Source organism: Saccostrea cucullata, unplaced genomic scaffold (genome assembly GCF_032062105.1).
Source record: "Saccostrea cucullata isolate Sc308-1 unplaced genomic scaffold, CSIRO_AGI_Scuc_v1 ctg478, whole genome shotgun sequence".
Classification (NCBI taxonomy): domain Eukaryota; kingdom Metazoa; phylum Mollusca; class Bivalvia; order Ostreida; family Ostreidae; genus Saccostrea; species Saccostrea cuccullata.
Window position 1 is genome coordinate 77,781 of NW_026921176.1, and position 22,313 is coordinate 100,093.

The following is a 22,313-nucleotide window of genomic DNA, read 5'->3' on the forward strand; positions in this document are numbered from 1 at the left end:
CAGAAAACAAATATTTTTTATCGATCTTATAAAATCTATAAACATCACAAATACATGTATGTACATGTAAAGGTTGCATAAAACACGGGTCGACCCCTGGAATGGTGGGATCAGGTGCCTGTAAGAAGAGTTAGCACCCCTGTTTGCCAGTCACACCAGACGTGAGCCATATTTATTGATCTGGTATATAGAACTTTGAGTAGTCAATTCAGTATAACATAAATGAAGACTTGGTAATTGCTAGGAGGCAAAATACGATCTATTGATAGATTATTTGCTTGAAGGGGGACGTGACTTTTTATTTGAATAATTAAGTCAATCGACCCTCCTCACCAAAGGATACTATATGGCAAGTTTGGTAAAAATTGGTCCAATGGTTCTTTATAAAAAGTGGGGAAATGTGAAAAGTCTAAGGACGGATATATTTGTGATCAGAAAAGCTCTCAGTTTTATATCCCTATTGTTTTAATAAATTTAACACGGCAAGATACTAAATAAAGATAATTTTACGTGTGTTGCAAAAGACCACTCATACACGTTACTTGTGCCTATGATTAACAGAAAACAACATTGTTTGTTCCTATATTTGAAGATTCTTTATTTCAAAACAACATTTAAATACACTTTTTTCACATCATTATAGTATTTGTCCACTACTCTTTTTATAATTGTCCCAACAATCTCTGTAAGTCTCGTCTAAATTGGAAATTGTCTCTGTCTAGCATATCATTACCCCTAATTCTTCTCGTATCCTCTCGCATTCTGTTTGTAAATCTGGGAAGTTGTCCGAGAAACCATCGTCTGGATAATGGCAACGGGCTTGGCGAAGGAACTGGGCTAGGGAAAACGAAGGGACGACGCATGCGTAGATCGGGAATTCTTGGTACTGGTGTGATGACATCCCGGAATAGGCTGAACCTCCTCTCCGGCCGAGGAGTCGTGTTCGGTATTGGACCTCGGTCACGGGAGGGAGAGACGGCAGAGAATGAATCGGAAGTTTGTAGTCTTTGGATTTCATAGTAAACTTCAGAAATGTAGGTGAATCCTTTCGGTTTTAGAAGAACATTTATTGTTCCACCATTTGGATTTCTGTTTTGGAAGCAGACGTCATTTCCGTCTCTGATGGCTGTATAATAAACATATCGAAATATTGTTATATGCAAAAATATATTGAAAAGGTAATATGCTGTTTTTATCGTCCTGTTTTCAATAGAAGATATTATTTAAGAAATAAAGTCTGCGTTTTCGTGAATGTTGCAGAATAACCTCTCTAACGCCTCGGCTTTTATCTTTCAAACAACATTACGAGACCGAGGAGGTTATTCTGCATCATTCACGACAACAAGCTAAGGACTTTATTTCTATTCTGCTGAGTAGCAGTAAAATACCGCTGATCGTTTCTCTATAGAGAAACGAATTAGGTCACCATACTGCGGTAACGCTGTTCCATTTACCACCAGAGTGTAAATTTGTCTGTTTACCTGTAAATTAGAATGCAGACGATTTGTGCTTTCGCCGCATTAAAATTAGCCTTTTATTAATTATATATATGTTTGTAGCTTATATAGATTAATCTTTTGGAATATACAATTACAAATCAAGTTTCCTATTTCACCACTTTATCACTAAAATCACGGAGTTTAAATATGGCGTAGGAAGGTCCGTGAACAGTCCCGCTTAGCTTTAGAAACCTTCATTCACCAGCCAATTTCTGCAATATACAGTGTTTAAATTGCAAAAGACGACACATTGATGTTGTCTAAATATGAATTTCATTCATAAGTCAAATGTACATTTCAGCTGCACATGTTTGATACGTTTTTCTGATCTGATAATTTTTTTATGACGCTCGTGATTTATTGGAGAATAATATCCGCGGCATTTCTTTGATCTCGGCAATAATCGTAGTAGAATAAGTGTTGAATATATAAGAATTTGGACTTTGATACATTATATTTTATAATTATAGACGTTGCACATTTTTGACTTGATTAAGCTTTTATTTCATACACAAAAGACTTGTCTAGAAAATTTCTCATTGCCAAGTTCAAGGAAAACTGCTGAATATACCTTACACTTTAATTTGCGTCTACTTTCAATTACTTAACCCCCCCCCCCCCCCGAAAACTGTAAACGTACAATTTTTTAAAGATATTATCTTTTTTATCTGCACTATTAAGGCTATCGTTTTGACTTCTAAATATTGATCTATAATTTGCATTTCTTTAGAATTTTATCAGTTATCGTACGTATGTATACATTCAACAACTAGAAATTAAATCAGTGCTTGTCTGTAACAATCCTTTTCTTATCTGCACTTCCGGGAATAAATATTAATTTAACAAAAGATTTTTTGAAAGTGCAGAGATGACAGATTTTCATAAATTAGCGTAAATTAGTTTTCGGAGAGGATACATTTATTGTACCAGATGTGACCCGAGGCACCCCTTGCTTGCACGGGGCTAGAGGCAAAACAACATTGCACTTTTCCTATGCGTCACTTCTGACAAACAATAAACACACTGAGCTGTGAAAAGAAATGTTTCCATGAGAACAGACTCAACGAATTACCATTAATTAAGGTCTTCCGACTTCCTTCGGAAGACCTTACTGTTTTTCTTATGTTTCCTATTATTATTATTATTCCCTTTTCATAGTACACGTGATTTCTCGGAAACTACTTGACCGAATTCAAAGGTTTTTTCAGGAATGATGCATTGTTATAATATCTCCAAACTATTTTTTTTATTTTTTGTAAAATCACTACCGGTCACATTTTTTGTCCGATTTCCTTTTTTTAAATTGCCATTTTGTCCAAGCAACTCCTTCTTAACCACTCAAGATTTAATCACGATATTTTCGGGGATGATAAAATATCTCTTTCAGTTAAGCATGGCATCTTTTGATTTTGCATCCGTCACTTCCGGTCGACACAGGAAGTGACATTAATTTTCGAGATTTTTTTAAAAATTTAACCGTTTTGAATAATGGCAAGTAAAACTTATGTTCACATTAACAATCGTCAACAAAACGCATCCATTTGAATAACTTCGGGTGTAAACCGGAAGTAGTCGAAAAATTAAACTTTCTCTCTTGCGTCAAAAGAAATAGAATAATTGGTTTTATGCGAGTTTTTTTCAAAGTTTTTTGTACTTGTGACTTTGACGTCAGCCGGAAATGATGCCTATATTGTCTAAATTCGTCAAATGATGTCACTTCCGGTCAAACCGGAAGTAGCCAAAATAGCTTATTTTGAAGGTTTTGACGTAAAATTGAAAACTTTTAAATTTCAGAGACACTGAAGGCGTCTTAACTCATTCCTTTCTCTTGTTGACGTCACTTCCGGTCAAAACTGGACGGAAGACCTACTCGTTGCTTTGCAACGAGCTTTGCTCTAGTATTTTATTTATTTTTGGTTGTTTATAGCCATGTAGCAAGCAGCAATATTTTTGTTCATGTTTGACTGATCACAAAAGCATTTTCTATTGAAAATCTATGGTCACATACATGTATTTTTTCTGTCTTTATCTCGCACGGTCAACCACCACTTGTCGGATAATTATATGTCGACTTTTAGTACCGTATCATCTTTAATAGTAAGTAATTTAGATATGTATAAACCCATATAAACCAATCTTTCATTCCCTAATCTGATCATACTTCAGTATAATTGCAATTTACATTTGCTCGTGCATGTAATCATGACAATAAAGATTCACAATTACATACGAAACTTACGCTGGATTTGTTGTGAAGAGACGTCCCAGGCTCGGAGAACCTCATAACGTTTCAACTCTACCAAACAAACCTGGTAGGGATAATCTCGCCAGAACGAGAGTTGAAGGTCCCTACGTGAATACATGACCGAGACTTTCCCGAGATCACACGTTGGATTGACATTGACGTAGGAAGACTGTGGTCTTGCCTTCATTCTACAAATATTGCAAAACAATGGTTAAAAATTTAGTTTTTTTTTCTGTATGAGAGTTTTGTTTATTAACACTGAAATTATCCATGAGGCCATCTTTTAAAAAATCATTTGGTTGCTCTCTCCCGACCGACTGACTATAATTGGCCCAACGTCGTTGTTGTCGTTGTAAAATTTTCTCATTTTCATCTTCCTCTCAAGAACCACTGGTCCAAACTCCGTAGATGAAGGGGATTAAAGTTGATCCAAATATATGGGGAAAATCTTTTCCTTAAGAACAGCAAGGCTATGATTGGTCATATTTATATGGATGCATTCTCAGATTGTGTAAATTCAAGTTTGTTCAAATCATGACCCCCGGAGGAAGGGTGGGTCAACAATGGACGACCACAGTTTTACATAGGAATACCGTATAAGTGGAAATTTTAGCGAGACGCAATTTAGCGATTTGTCTTTAAAAAACACTTATCTAGTAATTTATTTTTAAAATGCACATGTCATTAAAAAAGCTATTAGAAATAAAATGCAAATAATTATTAGCGATGTTCCATTTTAGCGATCTCAGCAACCTCGCTAATAATGCCAAAATTAAATACTCTCTAAAATTTCTACTTATACAGTATATAGGAAAAATCTTCAAAAATTGGTCTTCTCCTCAAGAACAGCAAAGCCAAGATTGGTCATATCTATATGGAAGCATCCTCAGATAGTGTTGATTCAAGTTCTAATCATGATTCCCAGTGGTAGGATAGGACCACATTATGAAAATTCAAACTTGTTACAAAAAAGTCACAGTCAACAAAATATGTAAACATCCTTAGTTAGTGTAGATTCAATTTTGTTCAATTCATTCTCCCTCTCCCTTTTTGGGTTAGGTTGGAACCACTTAATGCATTTAAGCTTTTCAATTCTAAACTGATTTTTTTGCTTTTTTCCCCCTAGCCAATGCTCAGGTGAACGATGAGGCCTCTGGGCCTATTGTTCTTCCTCTTATCCCGTCATCAAATATAAAAATTTTCTAGAAAAAATTTTTTCCACCTACCTATAAACCCAATAATTTTACCCTGCGTTTGAAGAGGACAAACATTATTTTAAAGATGGCGTGATAAAAAATTGTGAAATATATACATGGAAAAAATATAACTGACGAAAGTTTTCGAATCATTTTGAAAACATTAACAAACAAAAAAAAAGCAAATGCCAATCTACAAAACGTTTCGATTCATTTTAAATGATTCTTGTATTGATGGAAAAGGATAAATCTAAAAAATTCAATATCTCATCAACAAGTGCATTGTATTAATCTCTTGAATCAGCATAATTAACATGTGTAAAGCGATCAATCTAAATACGTTTACAGACTCACTAAAGTCTTTATCTTTTAATGTTTCCTCCATACAATTCCTCATCAATTATGCACACTCCTTAAATAAGAGAATGTGAACGCTAATTAGGTTCCTATGAATGTAAATCTTTGTAAATTAAATGTTAAATTCAAGTATGTATTTCGTCAGCTTTTAAGAAAGATTTGATAAAGACCCCTTTCTTCAAAACTAGATGTATACATAACTATTCAATTTTTTTGACACATTTGAATAAAAGAATGCCAATTATACAATGTTTAATTTTACAAGAGGTCCAGGGACCATGTACCGCTAACCTGAGTACATTGGATAAGAAAAAGCAGAAAATCAGTTAAGTATTGAAAAGTATAAATCTGATCATTCACAGCTTTGCTGTTCTCAAGAAGATTTTAAAAGATTTTTCCAATGTACTCATATGTAAAACTTTGATCACCCATTGTGGCCACATCCTACCCATTTGGGACATGCTTTGAACAAACTTGAACATACATACCTAAGACTGATTTTATATAAATATGATCAATCATGGCTTTACTGTTCTTGAGAAGATTTTTAAAAGATTTTTCATGTGTATTTTTTCACTAATTCATAATTATCTCCCCTTGGTAGAAGGCATGGCCCTTCATCTGAACAAATTTGAATCCCCTTCACACAAGGAAACGTCGTGGCAAGTTTGGTAAAAATTGACCCATTGGTTCTTGAGAAGAAAGAGTTTTGGACAAAAACGACTTCGACAACAGACAACGAACAAATTTTGATTTTAAAATAATCACTTGAGCCGAAGCTAAATCCCACTCACATTCATAAGGAAACAATTTCCTGTGGCGGAAGGATATTTAGAAGAAATTTCTTCAAATCTATACATTTGTTAAATTTATCATCCTGGAGTCTAAGACCCACATATTTTTACTCAGAGAATATTTTCCGAATAATATAAGAAATATTAAATAAAGGTTTCAATGTATATTATGTATATTTACGGAACAGATTCTTCACACTGAACGTTGTTTGAAAGAAGAAGGTATGGTTTCCATACTGCCCTGTGATTTTCTAAAAAATAAAACTGGTGTAAAAGTTGAAAACTCATGCTTTTTAAATAATTGAAATTCAATGCAGAAAAATCATACGAGTCATTTTTCTCACTTGTGTTTTTAAATGCTAATTATGACGTCATAAACATGTGCATTTTCCCGTATTTTCTTAAAAAGTTGCAGAAGACACCAATTTTCAAAGGAATTTTCTTTCAGATAACATTCTCCACAGGCATCGCCCACAAAGATCGTGAGATATGTGATTTGTTATTGAATTTTGCACAAAATATCAAAAAATTAACATGGGCGACGGCTGTGGACACTGTTTTCTAAAGGAAAATCACCCTTGAAATGTGCCATTTTGAGGCTTTTTCTGTTGAAAATAGAGAAATGCTTCACATTAATGACGTCATATTTGCAGAGTGGCAAACCTTCATGCCATATTCTTTCCTGATTTATCAGAGTTATTTATTTTATATTCAAGCCAGTTTCAAATCATTTTGATGTCATTACATTTTTAGGGCGCAATAATATGGAACGCCATCACTGCCTTATAGCATACAACTATGCATTTATTATGTCAATTTATCATTACGTGATGTGAACATATCTTTACGTTATGTCCATTTTTTATGGGATGATGAAAATATATCTTAACATCATATCAATGCTGCATTACATGAAGTAAATACATCCTTTCATTATGTCAGCACTTCATAATTTGAAGTAAAAAACTCATTATGTGAAGTGATAATGTGTTTACATTGTGTTAAAACTTTATTACGTGAAATGAATGTTTCTTTACATCATTTCATTTCTTTAATATGTGAGGTCAAAACTGCATTACGTCAAGTAAATTGCGTTTTATAATTAAACTTATCATCACATGAAGTCAAAAGCCCATTCCTTTTTGAGAGTGTATATTTCTATTACATCAAAGTATTATTACGTGATATAGATTTATCTTTATTTTACGGCGAGGGCATCATGATGTGAGGTAAACATATCTTACCTTTATGACAATGCTTTATTACGTGGTGTAAAAAGTGTATAACATAATGTGAACATATCTTTATATTATATCAACACTTTATTACATTATGTCAAAACTCCATACCGTGATGTGGATATATTATAACGTTATGCCAACTCTTTCTTATGTGATTTAAAAATATCTTTATATTGTGTTAACTCTTTATCATGTGGATTCCAAGTTCATTACCTGATGCAAAAATACATTTACATTATCTCAAAGCTGTATATCTAGTATATAATAAATGTTGACGACCATGTTTTAATGACTGGTAAGAAGGGGGGGGGGTCGTGATTGATTAGGACAAATTACAGGCACATAATATCAACCCCCCTCTTTTCCCAGACATAACTTTACTATAGAAAATGTAATGTTCATTGAAACTGTACAGCCCCCCCCCCACCCCCACTTCTTGTCGAAATATAGTCCACTAAGGGTAATATAATAATATAATATATCTGGAAAAAAAATAGGATTGATTGAAGTTGGACCACTCTCCCCCAAATAGGATTTTCGGGCTTGGACATTTTTTTTCTTGGCTTGTCTAGTTTTTTCGGATAAATGATTTTTTTTACTGGCTGACCTCCTCTTTCAAAAAAATGATGCTACGTCACTGGAGTTAGTAATTTTTTTAATCATTCCAGGGCCAGAATTCTATTACAAAAATCTACCAGTCGCTCATCTAAATCAATTGAATATACCTTAGTAAGCATGCATGGGCACATATCAGTGGCAGCTATGGGAATCTTGAACAAGGAAGGGGGACGGTATATGGGCGGAAAGCGGAGAAGCTCTCAGGCTTTATAGTTTTATAGAAAAAAGTCTTCAACTTAATTCAGCTAAACTTAATGTGAAACTAATGCAATGTCCTACAAAGTTTAAGACTTTTATAAAAAAAAAACAATTCAAAATAAAAAGAAAGAAATGGTTGCTGCACGACTCATAATATTTGATTTATTTAATTATCAGATTAAAGTAAACACCATTGAATTTCGACGTGACTTTAATTCACAGTCGCCTTGTTAAGGCTTTGCATGTTTCAAGATTGTCAATCATTTGTCGCTTAAAGTTTTCATTTAAAGATGTCATTCCGAAATCGCTGAGAATCTCTTCTACGACAGTTTTCTCTCCCGCCATTTTAGTGCTTGCGGAACGCGGAAAATACGTTATGCTCATATAAAGGCCGAGGATACCCGCGTTCGCATAACGTAATAGTGAATCGACATAATGTAGAAGAGTGCGCACAGTATGGCATGAGCTTTTCACATCAGTTAATAAAAACTAAGATTGTCGTGAAAAGTAAACATAACGAAATGCAAGTTGACGAAATAAAATTGTAGTATGTGTAAATGTCATAAAGAGTTGATATAATGTAAAGGAAAGTTGACACGATGCAATAGTAGTGTGGGTTAATGTCATAAAGAGTTGACTTAATGTAATGGAAGGTTGGCACAATGCAATAGTAGGGTGGGTTAATGTCATAAAGAGTTGACATAATGTAATGGAAGGTTGACACAATGCAATAGTAGTGTGGGTTAATGTCATAAAGAGTTGACATAATGTAATGGAAGGTTGGCACAATGCAATAGTAGGGTGGGTTAATGTCATAAAGAGTTGACATAATGTAATGGAAGGTTGACACAATGCAATAGTAGTGTTCTGCTATAAGGCAGTGACGGCGTTCCATACAATAAAGCTAAAACCATACCCTCTTCTTCATTGTGAAAAATTTATGACTATTCATTTAATCTTGTCAATTTACTTAATACTTGTTACTTCAAACACAAATTTAATACTTGTTGTTTCAAACCATACAAAAACAATTTCTGTGACTTAAAACATAAAAGTATACAGTTGCTTTCTAAAGGGGAACAATCACGTTAAAAATCAGATATATCTGGTATTTAAAATTCTTTAAAATCCATGAGAAGAAATTTCTTATCTCTGATAAAAAAAATGTTACTTTATAAATCTATATTCTAATGCTTTTTTCCCAAAGTTAAACAATTAATCTAACGCTTACATGTACAAAAAATTCACCTTTAATGAGTGTTTTTTTTTTTTTTACATTGCTCTCAACTTAGTCAGCATTCTTTAAAAGATTGCATTCCCCTTTGTCAACATTTTCGAGAAGGTGGTAGGGAAGTTCGCTGTCTATTGACTTCTTTCGGCTATTTGCGCAGTATGATTTCTTATTTTCAAAATGAGTTGTGAACTTTGCATGGTACTTAAAATTGAAAGCATGAACACTTCACAGAGTAAAGCCAAATATACAAGTTTAGTTCAATACCACAGCTACAATGAAACGATCAAAACTGTCTAAATTTCTTTGATGCTTCTTGAGAACATTTTAAACACATCTCCTATTTAACATATGTAATTCCAGACAGAAAAAACACGTATTTCTTTACTAAAGCTTTTCATAAAAATGACCAAACCTGAGTATCACATCAGCTGCTATACGTAGGGATATTTTGAAAAATACATGAAAATAAGAGGTAACCTGCTTGGGCCCTAAATTCGACATTTAAATATATTGATGGCGCCTTATATATTACATATATATAGGATCTCACATGATTCGTAGTTGGATATGATTTTTATCGAACGAGTTGTGTGGTTTTTATCCCCGAGCCTTGGCGAGGGGATAAAACACACAACGAGTTGGATAAAAATCATATCTAACTACAAATCATGTGAGATTCTTTTTATCCCATGTTTTTTTACACCACAAATAATGTTTTACACAGCTTTTATATAGGATTCCACTTCATTTTACTTCATCACTCTAACGCAAAACCCATTGTGACGTCAAGACTGTGTGATACTAAAACGATATCACATGAGCTATATCAACGGGATAAAGGGTGAAACATGGGATAAATAACAATAGTAATTTTCAAATATGTATTGACTCGGTGAAAAATTGAGTAATCATACTCAAAAGTACACTGATTCAATTCAAAATGGGAGCAGAACAAATGCAGATCGAGAGCTATACAAGCATCAGAGGTAGGATCAGATGCCACTGAGGAGTAAGCATCTCATGTCTACCAGACACACCTGTAGTGTGCTCCTTATCATCCCTATGTTCGGGCAAACGGAAATCTCCGTAGGGAATTCAATATGTAAATAATAACACAAATTTTGTTTGAAACGTCGGTCGACTTCTTAATAGACTGTATTTGTGAAACACTTAAGCATCGTATTTTGATTTTTTAAGAGAGAGAGAAAGAAAGTATTATAATTTTCATATGTTGTTTGTGTCTCAGAGTTAATTCGTACTAAGAAGCGCGTTGTTTTTCATTTGATCGATTTCCAAAACAAATACTGATATATAAAGTGGTGATATATGGGTAACTACTACTTCGTTTCAAGCCAACATCTCACAAATATTATGTTCAATACAATGGTCTTGTTCGGAATTATGTCAATTTAGGTCGAATGTTAACTGACGTATTTTACATAACTTTGTATGGCTATTATTTTAACATTGAACTGAGTGTTGATTCAGCCATTTGTTCGATCATGAGAAAGACGACAGTAGCTTGAAAGGTCGACAGGGGATATTACTCCTCCATGGCACCTGTTTATGTTCACTCTGCTCACGTTGACTTTTTAGGACGATCATTGTTCGTCGCATTTTCATGTTATAATATAAAATCTAGCATTTTCATGTTATAATATAAAATCTAGAGCAATACTAATCGATACTAAGAAGTTCACTTTGCGTTAAATATTTAGCTACTAATGAATTGTTGTTTACCTTCCCTCTGTGTTTTGTTTTGTTTTAAATGTGAAAATATCCTGCAGGAAACACTTAGCTCAAGCTACAATAAGTAATACGATTGTTAAGAACATTTACATATTCATCCTCTTAGAAAAACGCATGAAAAAATGATTTGTCTTATTTGATGAACTCACTGGCAATTGATGTTTTCGAAAAATAAACAAAACCATGTACAAGCACTGATCATAAAAACTTACCCGACAACTTTTTGTTTACATTGCTCCTGTGTTAAACGTTTCTTCATGAGCGGTGTAGCACAGTCCCCAAGTATAAAACATCCAAAGAGAATTGTAGCTATGTATTTTAGCATGTTTAAAATATACTGAAGATTCAACAAGTATTTGTTTTCCCCTGGACTAGACAATGAAAACTAGCTGAAGTTTGGAAGTTGTCGCTTTTTGTTGTTAAATCTTCGTCACTCTTGAATTGTAATGAAATGGTGTCTTGTCAAGGTGCTAATTAATCACTGCATACAACAAATACTACACGGAAATCCCGCTGACAAATGAAAGACAAAAGCGGATGTACACAAAAGTAAAAAAAAAGTTCCTTAACAAGTCTTTTTTTCTTTTACATGTACATTTCTACCAAATAGGAATATATCTTTACGTAGAAATATATTTTCATCGACAAAATCCACCATAATTTAATTAGGTTGGAAAAATAAACACTTGAATTAGTGGCGAAAGATTTATATTGATGATTTAATTCAAATAATTTGTAAAAACTCCTATGATGTATAATTGTTTATTTCAATGATTTCCAACAAAATTAATATATTACAAGAACCGAAGACATTTTCATGTATTACTATCGATCTTAATACGGAATTGCTCAAAACGTTCTAAGATTTTTTTTTTAATAAAACAGAAGAGTATATTTCAAGCAAAAAAATAACTACATGTAAAATGAAAATCACAAAAGAATACCAAGGGATGACCATGGCATTAAAGACAACCATGCACCCGTAACATCAGAACCGGAAAGTTAAGGTTCTGATGTAAAATTTAGAAAAGGGATATTCAAGGCAAATTGGTGATATTTTTATGTCAGATGGAAACATTCATACAATTTTGAAAGAAAAATTGAGAAAACAATTTGTGAACGACTGCTTACTTACATGTATTAAAAACAGAAAAGCCACGTTTGGAAACATTAAGAAACTCTCCAAAGATAGTTTCTCTACAAGTAAAAAAAATAAACAAAGACATGTTTGGATTGCTCATAGACCTCAAAAATAGCTTCTCATGAAAAGAAAAAAACAAACAGAAAAAGACACGTTTGGATAGCTCATCTAAACTCATCAAAATAGTTCATCAAAAGTAAAACAGAAGAAAAATTCGGAATATAGTTTCAGTTGAGAAAAAGAGAAAAAAATTAAATGATCAAAGAACTTTCCAAAGAAATTTTTATTAAAAGAAAAAGAAACGTTTGGAATACTCAAAGAAATTCCTCTATGATAGTTTCCCAAGGAGAAAGATTTAAAAATACAAGCTTGAAAACTTAATTACAGGGGAAAAACAGGTTTGGAATACTCAAAAAGACTCTTCAACGATAGTTTCACAAACAAAAAGTTTAATATTTGATTTGTTGACAGAGGATGAGACACTAATGGTGTCAGACGCAACATGTATATCAGTGTTACAATGAGCCACAAGATAGTAAAAAAGTAATTAAAATGATCAATGTAAAAAATGTTAAGGATATTATATTCTTCTTGAATACAATAAGAGAAGATTGTATATTGTAATATTGGAATGATTGAACCCACAAACCTGTTAAATGATGATTTTAAGAGTGATCTGAGAACTTTTTCGAGAAAAGTAACTTTTTATACCCCCCGCTTGAAAAGCGGGAGGGTATATAGTAATCGTTAATTCCGTCCGTCCGTCCGTCTGTACGTCCGTCCGTCCGTCCGTCTGTTACGCTTTGGGGTACCCATCTCTTATCCTCAACTCCTCTTAAACCACTGAGTGAAATTTAATGAAACTTTCACAGAATCTTTATTACATATTGCCATTGTGCACCTCCTATTTTATTTTTTGATCCGACACATATTTTGGGTTTCCCGGCCACCGCAAAACATGCACTTTGCCATTATAATCATATGGGAGGCGGGGGGTATCATTTAGTGAGCTCATTGCTCACAGTACCTCTAGTTGATATTATCTTAATGATTGTTATTAAACGTTATTGCTCTACAGAAATATCGAATTGAAAGTCCATACGGTGAATACTAACTCCCTTTCTCTGCAACACGTTTTCCATTCATTTGTTTATGAATATTTTTTGCAATATTTTGTACATTCAAATCATATTGAATTTCTATCATAAACCTTTGCTGTATTTCAATAAAGTTTTCCCACAGGGTAATTGATTCGTATTGCACGCTCCTTGTACCATCAGTACCAAGAACAAAAAAGTACCCACATAAAATAATTAGGAAAAAGGTAGGACACTTTGACATATTGACACACCAGACCCTTAAGCACTGTGTGTAAACGATATTAAGACTTGAGTGCATGCCACTTTCGTTGAAATATTAAAATTTTGTCATGGATTTAGTACGGTGCATCCCTGCTTTGGTTTTATTATTTTTGGGCAATGTAATACCAAATGTGGCTTCAGTTAGAATGTGGGATAGAGCCACTGTTGTTTGTGATACTAATGGCAAAAAGCAGTAAGTTTTTTTGTGTGAAGGCAAACTAATTATACCCCCCGCTTGAAAAGCGGGAGGGTATATAGTAATCGTTAATTCCGTCCGTCCGTCCGTCTGTTACGCTTTAGGGTACCTATCTCTTATCCGCAACTCCTCTTATACCACTGAGTGAAATTTAATGAAACTTTCACAGAATCTTTATTACATAATGCCATTGTGCACCTCCTATTTTACTTTTTGATCTGACACATATTTTGGGTTTCCCGGCCAAGGCAAATCATGGACTTTGTCATCAGTTATAACCATATGGGAGGCGGAGGGTATCATTTAGTGAGCTCATTGCTCACAGTACCTCTAGTTTTAGTAGTATTCCTTGCAATGCATTCGCTAACTGAAATTTAAGATTAAAGTTCAAGTCACTGTTTTTGGGATACAGTAAGGTTTTTGTAAAGACAGACGAGGTTTAGAGAGAATGTTTCGATACAGAAGGAAAATTCATGTTTTCAAGTAGGATTTAATCAGAGGAAATTAACTTAAACTTACACATCCTTTACCAAACGTTGGAAATAAGACATCATCTGATAAACATCTGAATTCCACAGAACTTCTGTTTATTTAGATACTGAGGGTCCTTTAATAATGTGCATAGACTCATTTCCAATATTTATTTAAATCAGATCCTTAATCAATTTGATAGCAGCGTATAAGTAATAAATGCCTTTTAGCTTACGACATCAAATGGCGATTCATGCAATTTTCAAGTTCATAAATTATAATTACAAAATTCTTAAAGTGGTTCCACTAACGTCCATTAAAGTCTCATAGAGATCTTATCAGGAAATAGGGATAATGATTATCATTAAAGATTTAATATAAATATCAATATCTCTAATTGTATGACCTCTAATGTTTTCATTTTATATGCCTATGATTTTCTTATAGTGTGGTCGAGGAAAATTCTGATCGAGTTGTAAATTTAGATGCCAACTGTCAGTCGGGAGAAATAGCTTGGAGACTCAGCACGACCTATGTGTATCTGAGATTCCGAAAACCCTCTGCATTTAAGGTTTGCTTTAGTAGCAATGCCATACCAAGTTTGGAAAAATACAGCGTTTACAAGATGTCAAGTGGATCTCCAGTTTATTCAGGAAGTCCAAACCAAGGTAATTAAAAAAAGGACGAGATTTTGAATTTAATAAGGAGCTGTCAGTAAAACTGATCCTTGGTGCATTTTCAAAATAAAGCAAATTAGGGAATTCATATAAATGGGTTGATCAAAGTATAAATTCTCTCAACTATTTGAATTTGATTTGATATATATATTTACTTTGCCTGAATCTTAATTCACACACAAAAAAAATCTTACGAATAAGATAAAAAAAATTAAAAAAAGATGACAACTCCGTAATTTTTAGATTTAATTATTTTTTTGATAAAAATTAAACACATGTGTCGTGCAACCTACAACAGCTTTAAGACTTGTTAAGAAATGATTATCGATATTTTGTATTCTTGTAAATTCTAAGGAGATCGTAAAAGATTGCAATAAGTATGATCTTTACATCTTTTAAAAATGCGAATGAAGTTTTATTTTAAAAGGAACACATTTTGAAAGAAGCAATCATTTGTTAATATTTTAAGAATAAAGATTCTGTAGCACTCTTCATCGTTTAATAATAGAGAATTACTTCTATATTCAAGAAAAATGGCAGAAATCCTGTAATGTCGAAGTTTAGAAGATGTTTTAAAATTAAATCTTTTGTAGCAATATGAGCTGCAACTTTGACTTGGAAAATTTTGTTGCAAATTTATAATTAACTATTTCAATGACAAAAAATAAAACGTTTATAAACTTCTGTTGTTCATACTTGTGATGGAAGAACTATTTATAAGCTTTGATTGAAGCAAAATTACATTGTTGTCGTCCTGTTCAATATTGATTTCTTAAATAATTCTATAAATTCGATTTGTTTCCCCTGAAACAATTTAATAATTTTGTTGGTCCTATTGATCATACAGGTTTAAATTAAATATAAATTAATCATAATAACACATTTTAACAGCAAAATAAAATTCTCAAAAATGCAGTTCATATTGCGTTAAAGACTGACATTGTCATGATTTATGTCATGTTTGCATTGATTTTTGCCATGTTTGCACTGATTTAATTTTAGATGGTGACATTTGTGTGATGTCCTCGGGGTTTAACCTTGACATAGCACTGGAGGCTTTGGATACTTTTTATGTATTAACAGCCAAATTTAAAGTCAACTGTGTCTAATTTTGATAAATCTTTGTAGGAAATATAAATAAACCTATAAAGGTAGTTCGTTTGCTTTTTTTCTTTAAATTAGGCTTTGTTTACGTTTTTACTTTTACATGATTTCTCTATAACCACCATGTCGGGTAATTTAAGAGGAAATACTTGTTTATGAGAGACACGTGACGTCACAAGGTGTGGCTTTTGCGTACAATAAATCTCGCGGGAGAGGAAAAACCAAATTACATATGTATGAGGTATAACTGTTTAAAAAAATCTTGTTATTAAGGAAATAACCAGTCCATTAACACGAGTTACCGGGTAGTTATCACTTCAATGTGATTGAAAAAAATACACTCTTACTGGTTTCAAAATGGTGTTTAACCAGTTACTTCTCTTTTTACAGTAAGATTAAAAGCTTGGAATACAGCTGAGAAAAGATTGATCGTACAATATATTTTTTTCTTTTTATACAATCATACCTCACTGTGAACACAAACAGAGGCTTTCTCATATCATGGGCAACTGCTCTTTTAATGAAACATATGCAGATAACGAACAGTATTCAAGCTCAAAAGTCCATAAAACAAAACAAAATAGGAGCAGAACAATCACGGATCTCCAAAACATCAGAGGTGGGATTAGGTGCCATTGAGGAGTGGGCACACCCGCCCGCCGTGTGCTCCTTGTCATGATCGGGAAATTACTGGAAAATCCGTCGTCAATTCAGTTTGTAATTAATGGCCTAACAATTAGTGTGGAAAAAGTCAGTCAGACTATTTGACTTTTAAAATGATAAAATGTATTTGCTGACAAGGTAATTGTATCAATACAATGAAGTCGTAAATTTTGTTGTAGTGATCGGGATTGGTTATCAAGAAAATTGCTAAAATTGTTAAAAAATTACTCTGGTTCTTTACATAAGTTCTCTGGAGATGATATTTAAAGGTTGCTGGAGTTCCTCATTGTGTTATTATGTATATAGTCTTCGGTGTCTTCCAACAAAGTGTTGGCCTTCAGAAGGCGGACTAATCACTAAACTGTTTTTATATTTTTGTGATGCAGAATTTACTCAAAACATTTCCACATGAAAGAATTTATACTATATCGTCGATGTTTTATCAATCACCATGCATATTTGGATGTTTTATTGACTATAGACGAAAAGGGCCAACTCACAACTAAATTATTTAACAATGTACTGATATATCCCTCTGTCACCTACATATGGTGTTTTAATCTTCCTCCCAACTAATTAGATACTCTGGAGTTTCCTTCGAGTACGGCCACTCTGAACGTTAAGCAGGTATCTGACAGATAAGGTGATGTTATAGGATTTTCAGCAAACCTGTCTTAAGCCGGTATTTCGAAAATGCTATGGTGGTTATATGACCTTGTTATCAACTACATGTATTACCTTAGACTAACATTACGTCGTATTTTGAACGACGTTTTTCGTACAAATTACTGGGTTTTTATTTTTTTGTTACTGAATTTGACTTCGGAATGTTCTGTCTACTTAAACCATAAAGAGGTTCAGGGCGGATGTCACCCGTCAACTTACTTAGCCTAAGCACCCTAACCTTTGCAATTTCCAGGGGTCCATATTTTATGTGTTTTTGACATTTCTATCATTGTTCAATATCTGTACTTTTTCATTACTTTTAATTGAGGACATTTTGGTAAATTAAAGCTTCTAGTCATTCTAAGCGTGAATTAGGATTTTCGGTTATGATGTTGCACTTGCACGACGTTCAAAGTTTTTTATGTCAAAGTAAAAGACATGATTTACCTTTTGAACCCATTCCCCGTATTATGGTGTTTTGAATGCCGTAGATTTCCATGCAATTCATTGGCAAAATACCCATTGAATGACAATGAAACATGCCCAAGTTCAAATTCGATTTAAACAATGGAAATTAGAAAGCAGAGCAAACACAGACCTCTAAGACATCAGAGGTTGGATCAGGTAGAAAAGTAAATGTTTTTGCCGACCGGATACACCCGTCAAGTGCTCCTTGTCATGATAAAAAAAAACATGAAAATATCCTTTTAAGTTGTAAATAACATCGGAGTTAAAATGAAAAAAGTCAATCAACAATACAATTGACTTAATGCTAGTATTTTCCTACAAGTGCATGGTATCGACCATAAAACGTACGAAATGATGCCTTAATGAGACTGTTGAACAGATATTTTGTTGCATAAGCTTTTTTTGTCAACAAAAACTTATCTGGTTTTAGAAATTGTTTAATTGTTAAGCGTGTTCTAGCGTATCGAATCAACTGAGAGCTATAAACCCCGTGTGCAGGTGAAAAAATATATTGGTACATACTTGAAAGTTAGGAAGGTTGCCAATTGAAAAGTTGACGTCATAATATATATCATAATCTTTGTTATTAGATAACAGTTAACGTCTTTTTCTAGTAAAATATCCAAATATTTAAGAAATATTTTAAAATTAGATGTGTCAATCTCTATGGTATCTAGAATTTTAAGCTAACCGTGATATATCGCGTCGATATATATTATTCACAATTTGTTAATTGTATTCCAGTATAGGATAACGGCGAGATACTTTTGATCTGGCGCCGCGTATCCTCTGGCATCCATTGTAAAAAAAAAATCACAGTAATAGTTCTAGTATTTATGAAACATTAAATAAGGCCAGTTAACAAAAAACTGTTGAGCTCACCAGTACGTCCAACTTACTAGAAACGTGCTTCAAAATATTTGCTCCAAGGGTTTAATTAATGTACTAACACGTAAAAAATAAAACAAACTGGAATGCAATATCGTTTATTTTCTTTATAAAAAGTAAACATAAAAATAAACATAAGGCGAAAATAGGTCCTATCACAATAAAATATTCTGCTAATTCTTCAGGAAAGCACTTGCACTAAAGACCGCTTTGTAGATTGAGACATCAGATTGGAGACTAACTGAGACATGCTTTGGCGCGTCATTGTGGTATAGCTAATTGACTTCCGGTCATGTGACAGGATGGGTCACCGGGAGCGTTGTTTCCAGACTGCTTCAGGTCGTCTGGTTCATTCAGTGTCCATCGACACGGCAGCTCAGGAATTGCAGTGGACAGTAAACTTAGCTCTCATGACGTAAAAGGATTTTTTGGCCTGCACTATTATGTCCAACCTATTTCCAATGGAATTAATACAGGTCTTTTTGTCTGCAAAGAGGAAACACAAAGATCATTACAAACTGTGACCTATATGAAATATGATGGATTTATTGTGTTTCGTTGCGGTAGAGTAATCCATGACCTAGCTCAATCTACACATTCTATTACAGCAAATGAAAGGTAAATATTTCCAAATATGAATAAACAGCGGTATTCCATGCAATTAGATATCATAAAAGACGTTTTTAAAAATAAAACTTTAACTTTATTTCAATAAATTAAAACAATACTTACACATATTGGGACTTCCGGCGTACATATTTCCAAAAGAAGCATTGAAAACGTGATATTTCTCGTAATTGACAGGCGTGTTACTGCTGAAACACACTGTGAATGGCTTAGGTCTCCAAAACCGGAGGGCGACGTAAGATTGGGTCATTCTCCAGGCTACTTCTCCTTGATCACAAGTCGGAGGGACCAGAAAATATCGATTGGAGTCCTCCTCTAGTACACTACAATAAAAATAATCTGCTATTAAACGAAAAAGAAGAAAGATATTGAAGAGCTAAGCATTTAGTTAAATATTTAGACTTAAAAAAAATTATGCATACAAAGCAATTTTCCCGTTTACTAGGATATTGTTATTTATATATTTTGTTCTATATGAATTTATTCATAATTTAAAAACAATCAATTAAGCCTTTTAGAAACGCAAAAAATCTGGAAATGTCTCATAAAGGTGTTTTATAACCATCAGTCAATATATTTTATCTTTGTAAGAAAGTATACCATAATTAATATTCCTGGTAATTTAGAGCTTTACTTTAGGAGAAATTAGGCTACCCAGAAATTGATACGATATCTTCAGAATCTGCAATCAAGAGCTTTTGAATTAAATTAAAACAACTCACTGTTTTCCAGAAATAGCAGCACAGACAAGAGAAGCACGGTCCCACAACGGCACAGACAGACATACTGGAAGAATAAATATAAGAAAACCAGGAACAAGGACACGGCTAGCTTCCATTATTTCAGTTATAGTAACTATAGTACTAAGAGATGTTTCTCTTTTGTTGCAAAAAAAGTTTTGAAGATTTTTCAGTGCAGGCCACATTATTTAAGATTTTCTACGTCACAGTGACCGAATCACGTGGGTTATATTAAGGACTGCCCCTATGGAGGTGTATTATCGTTAACTCAGAAAACATAAATAATAAAAACGAATAGGTCATGTTGTTGTGCGCTAAGAAGTTGTCATCACGCACACATTTCACATTAAATTGTGAAACGTCAGTCTAAGAATGTCAATTTATGAATACATTATCGTGATTTAACTGTTTGTATGTAACAAGGCTACGAGATGAAAGAGTCGTGTGCAGCGGTTATTTTCCAGAAATTATCAAGATTTATATCAAATTGTATTAGAAGTGTTAACAAATCAAACTTAAGTGTTTTTTTTTTTATTATTTTATTTCAATTACTTGTTTAAAGCATTTTACTTTATTAAATACATATTTTTATTCAATTTAAGTTTATGAAAAGTTTATATTAAAAAAATAATAATGATAGATGATCGAAAATCATAAATGGTTATTAAGAAACATATGGAGATAACGAACAGTCTTTAAAAATTTAGACCATCTTTAAAAAAAATGATTGCCCTTTCCCGACCACTGGCTAAAAAAGGCCCGACTCTAAACTTTTTTTAACCTCTAAGAAGCAATTATTTTTTATGTACTCTGGAGAACAGAATTTAAAAAATTGGCATTGAAATTGAAATTTTCTGAGAAAAATATTTTTTTAACTAACCTACCGACCCAATTTTTTTCATACAGAGTTGGAAGAGGGCAACCAAATTATTTTCTAAATGTGGTCTGAGATGAAACTGTTATATTTATAAGATCCCATCACTGATGTTTTGGAGGTCTGTGTTTGCGCTGCTCATATTTTGTTTTGTTTTATGGACTTTTGAGCTTGAATTCTATTCGTTATCTGCATATATTTCTCAGTATTAACTAATTCTAATTATCTCATCAGGACAATTTTATATATTTCTGAGAGACTTCAACACACACAAAAAAAATTGTATTTCGAAGAAATATATTAATGTTGTCTGCAAATAGCTGGAATAGCTAGCAGCAATTTTAACTTCACCAACAAAGTAATTTATTTTTAAAATGCTGTCATTTACAACATTACATAAGTTTTCATAGTCTTGTGTTCAAAATTAAAAGCTTTTTGTAATTAAGCATCGTTTAAGAAAAATAAAACATTAATCAAGAAAAGTATCATATTAAATGTGACATTATCTTCATTATGTAGCCAGCATGGTTTAAGCAATGTAAGCAGAATGGGATTGGACAATATTGGATATCAATGTAGGTAATTTCTAGGGATGTCAACGAATTTTCGAATATTCGGCTCAATATTCGAATATAAATATATGATTCGAATAATGTAAAGTATACAAGCATTTAACAGAGAAAAAATCTTGCAAGTTTTATTTGAAATTGAACCAAATTGGACTAGGAATAATATTTGAATATAAAAGAAATTAAAAGACACTCCTGTTGGATTACTTTAAAAGTGTGAAGAGTGTATCTATTAGAATAAATTATTCTTTGATCATTTAATTATTGGTATATAAAGTACTTGCAATCAGTTTGTATTGTTTAAGAACGCAGCTGTACAGAAAACACATTGATCCCTTGTTTAGGTATATATCATTAAAATGATTATCAGGAAATTAATTAGCTAAAATTAGTTGAATTTAGTTTTTCTTCAGTAAATAATTATTAAGCGTGGTATAAATTTGTAGGAGTAATATGCTTTGGTACATTGTAAGACGATCAATTAATGGAACAAATAAGAATTTTTGAATTTTCAAAAACAATTTTTTATTACATTTTGGATTTACATGTATTTACTCTTCATATACTCTGTATAATTTTAAAAATATAATTACTTTGCATTTACAAAACTCTACTTGAAATTTTATTCCAAAATAATGACATAAAACCTATACTGGTTGACAAAAGAGTGAAGTTGTATTATGCAAGATGTATTTATTTTATCGAATAGAATATATTAAAGAATATTCGAATATCAA

General features: G+C 32.8%; 3 protein-coding genes across 3 annotated transcripts; 1 reads left to right on the top strand and 2 right to left on the bottom strand.

The window, feature by feature from the left end:
* Window positions 1–581: 581 nt before the first annotated feature.
* On the bottom strand, window positions 582–11,609 carry LOC134259350 (uncharacterized). Its single transcript, XM_062741938.1, has 3 exons — window positions 11,344–11,609; window positions 3,739–3,932; window positions 582–1,126 (listed from the first exon to the last, which is right to left on the bottom strand). The coding sequence occupies exons 1-3, from the start codon at window positions 11,454–11,456 to the stop codon at window positions 663–665; spliced, it is 771 nt and encodes a 256-aa protein (XP_062597922.1). The 5' UTR covers window positions 11,457–11,609; the 3' UTR covers window positions 582–662.
* A 2,046-nt stretch (window positions 11,610–13,655) lies between these two features.
* LOC134259351 (uncharacterized) lies at window positions 13,656–16,132 on the top strand. The gene is made up of 3 exons (XM_062741939.1): window positions 13,656–13,826; window positions 14,748–14,968; window positions 15,980–16,132. The coding sequence occupies exons 1-3, from the start codon at window positions 13,702–13,704 to the stop codon at window positions 16,084–16,086; spliced, it is 453 nt and encodes a 150-aa protein (XP_062597923.1). The 5' UTR covers window positions 13,656–13,701; the 3' UTR covers window positions 16,087–16,132.
* Window positions 16,133–18,896: 2,764 nt separating this feature from the next.
* LOC134259352 (uncharacterized) lies at window positions 18,897–20,259 on the bottom strand. The gene is made up of 3 exons (XM_062741940.1): window positions 20,116–20,259; window positions 19,499–19,716; window positions 18,897–19,252 (listed from the first exon to the last, which is right to left on the bottom strand). Exons 1-3 carry the CDS (start codon window positions 20,229–20,231, stop codon window positions 19,143–19,145), a joined length of 444 nt encoding a protein of 147 aa, XP_062597924.1. The 5' UTR covers window positions 20,232–20,259; the 3' UTR covers window positions 18,897–19,142.
* Between the last annotated feature and the right edge of the window lie 2,054 nt (window positions 20,260–22,313).

Bases quoted from the DNA above. Each gene is read 5' to 3' on its own strand.
- LOC134259350 (XM_062741938.1), bottom strand. From the start codon at position 11,456: ATGCTAAAATACATAGCTACAATTCTCTTTGGATGTTTTATACTTGGG. The intron at 3,933-11,343 runs GTAAGTTTTTAT...CAATATTTGTAG, and splicing joins TGTAAACAAAAAGTTGTCGG to AATGAAGGCAAGACCACAGT. The intron at 1,127-3,738 runs GTAAGTTTCGTA...TTTATTATACAG, and splicing joins CTCTTCACAACAAATCCAGC to CCATCAGAGACGGAAATGAC.
- LOC134259352 (XM_062741940.1), bottom strand. From the start codon at position 20,231: ATGGAAGCTAGCCGTGTCCTTGTTCCTGGTTTTCTTATATTTATTCTT. The intron at 19,717-20,115 runs GTGAGTTGTTTT...TTTTTATTGTAG, and splicing joins GCTGCTATTTCTGGAAAACA to TGTACTAGAGGAGGACTCCA. The intron at 19,253-19,498 runs GTAAGTATTGTT...TCCTCTTTGCAG, and splicing joins CGCCGGAAGTCCCAATATGT to ACAAAAAGACCTGTATTAAT.
- LOC134259351 (XM_062741939.1), top strand. From the start codon at position 13,702: ATGGATTTAGTACGGTGCATCCCTGCTTTGGTTTTATTATTTTTGGGC. The intron at 13,827-14,747 runs GTAAGTTTTTTT...ATTTTCTTATAG, and splicing joins GATACTAATGGCAAAAAGCA to TGTGGTCGAGGAAAATTCTG. The intron at 14,969-15,979 runs GTAATTAAAAAA...ATTTAATTTTAG, and splicing joins TTCAGGAAGTCCAAACCAAG to ATGGTGACATTTGTGTGATG.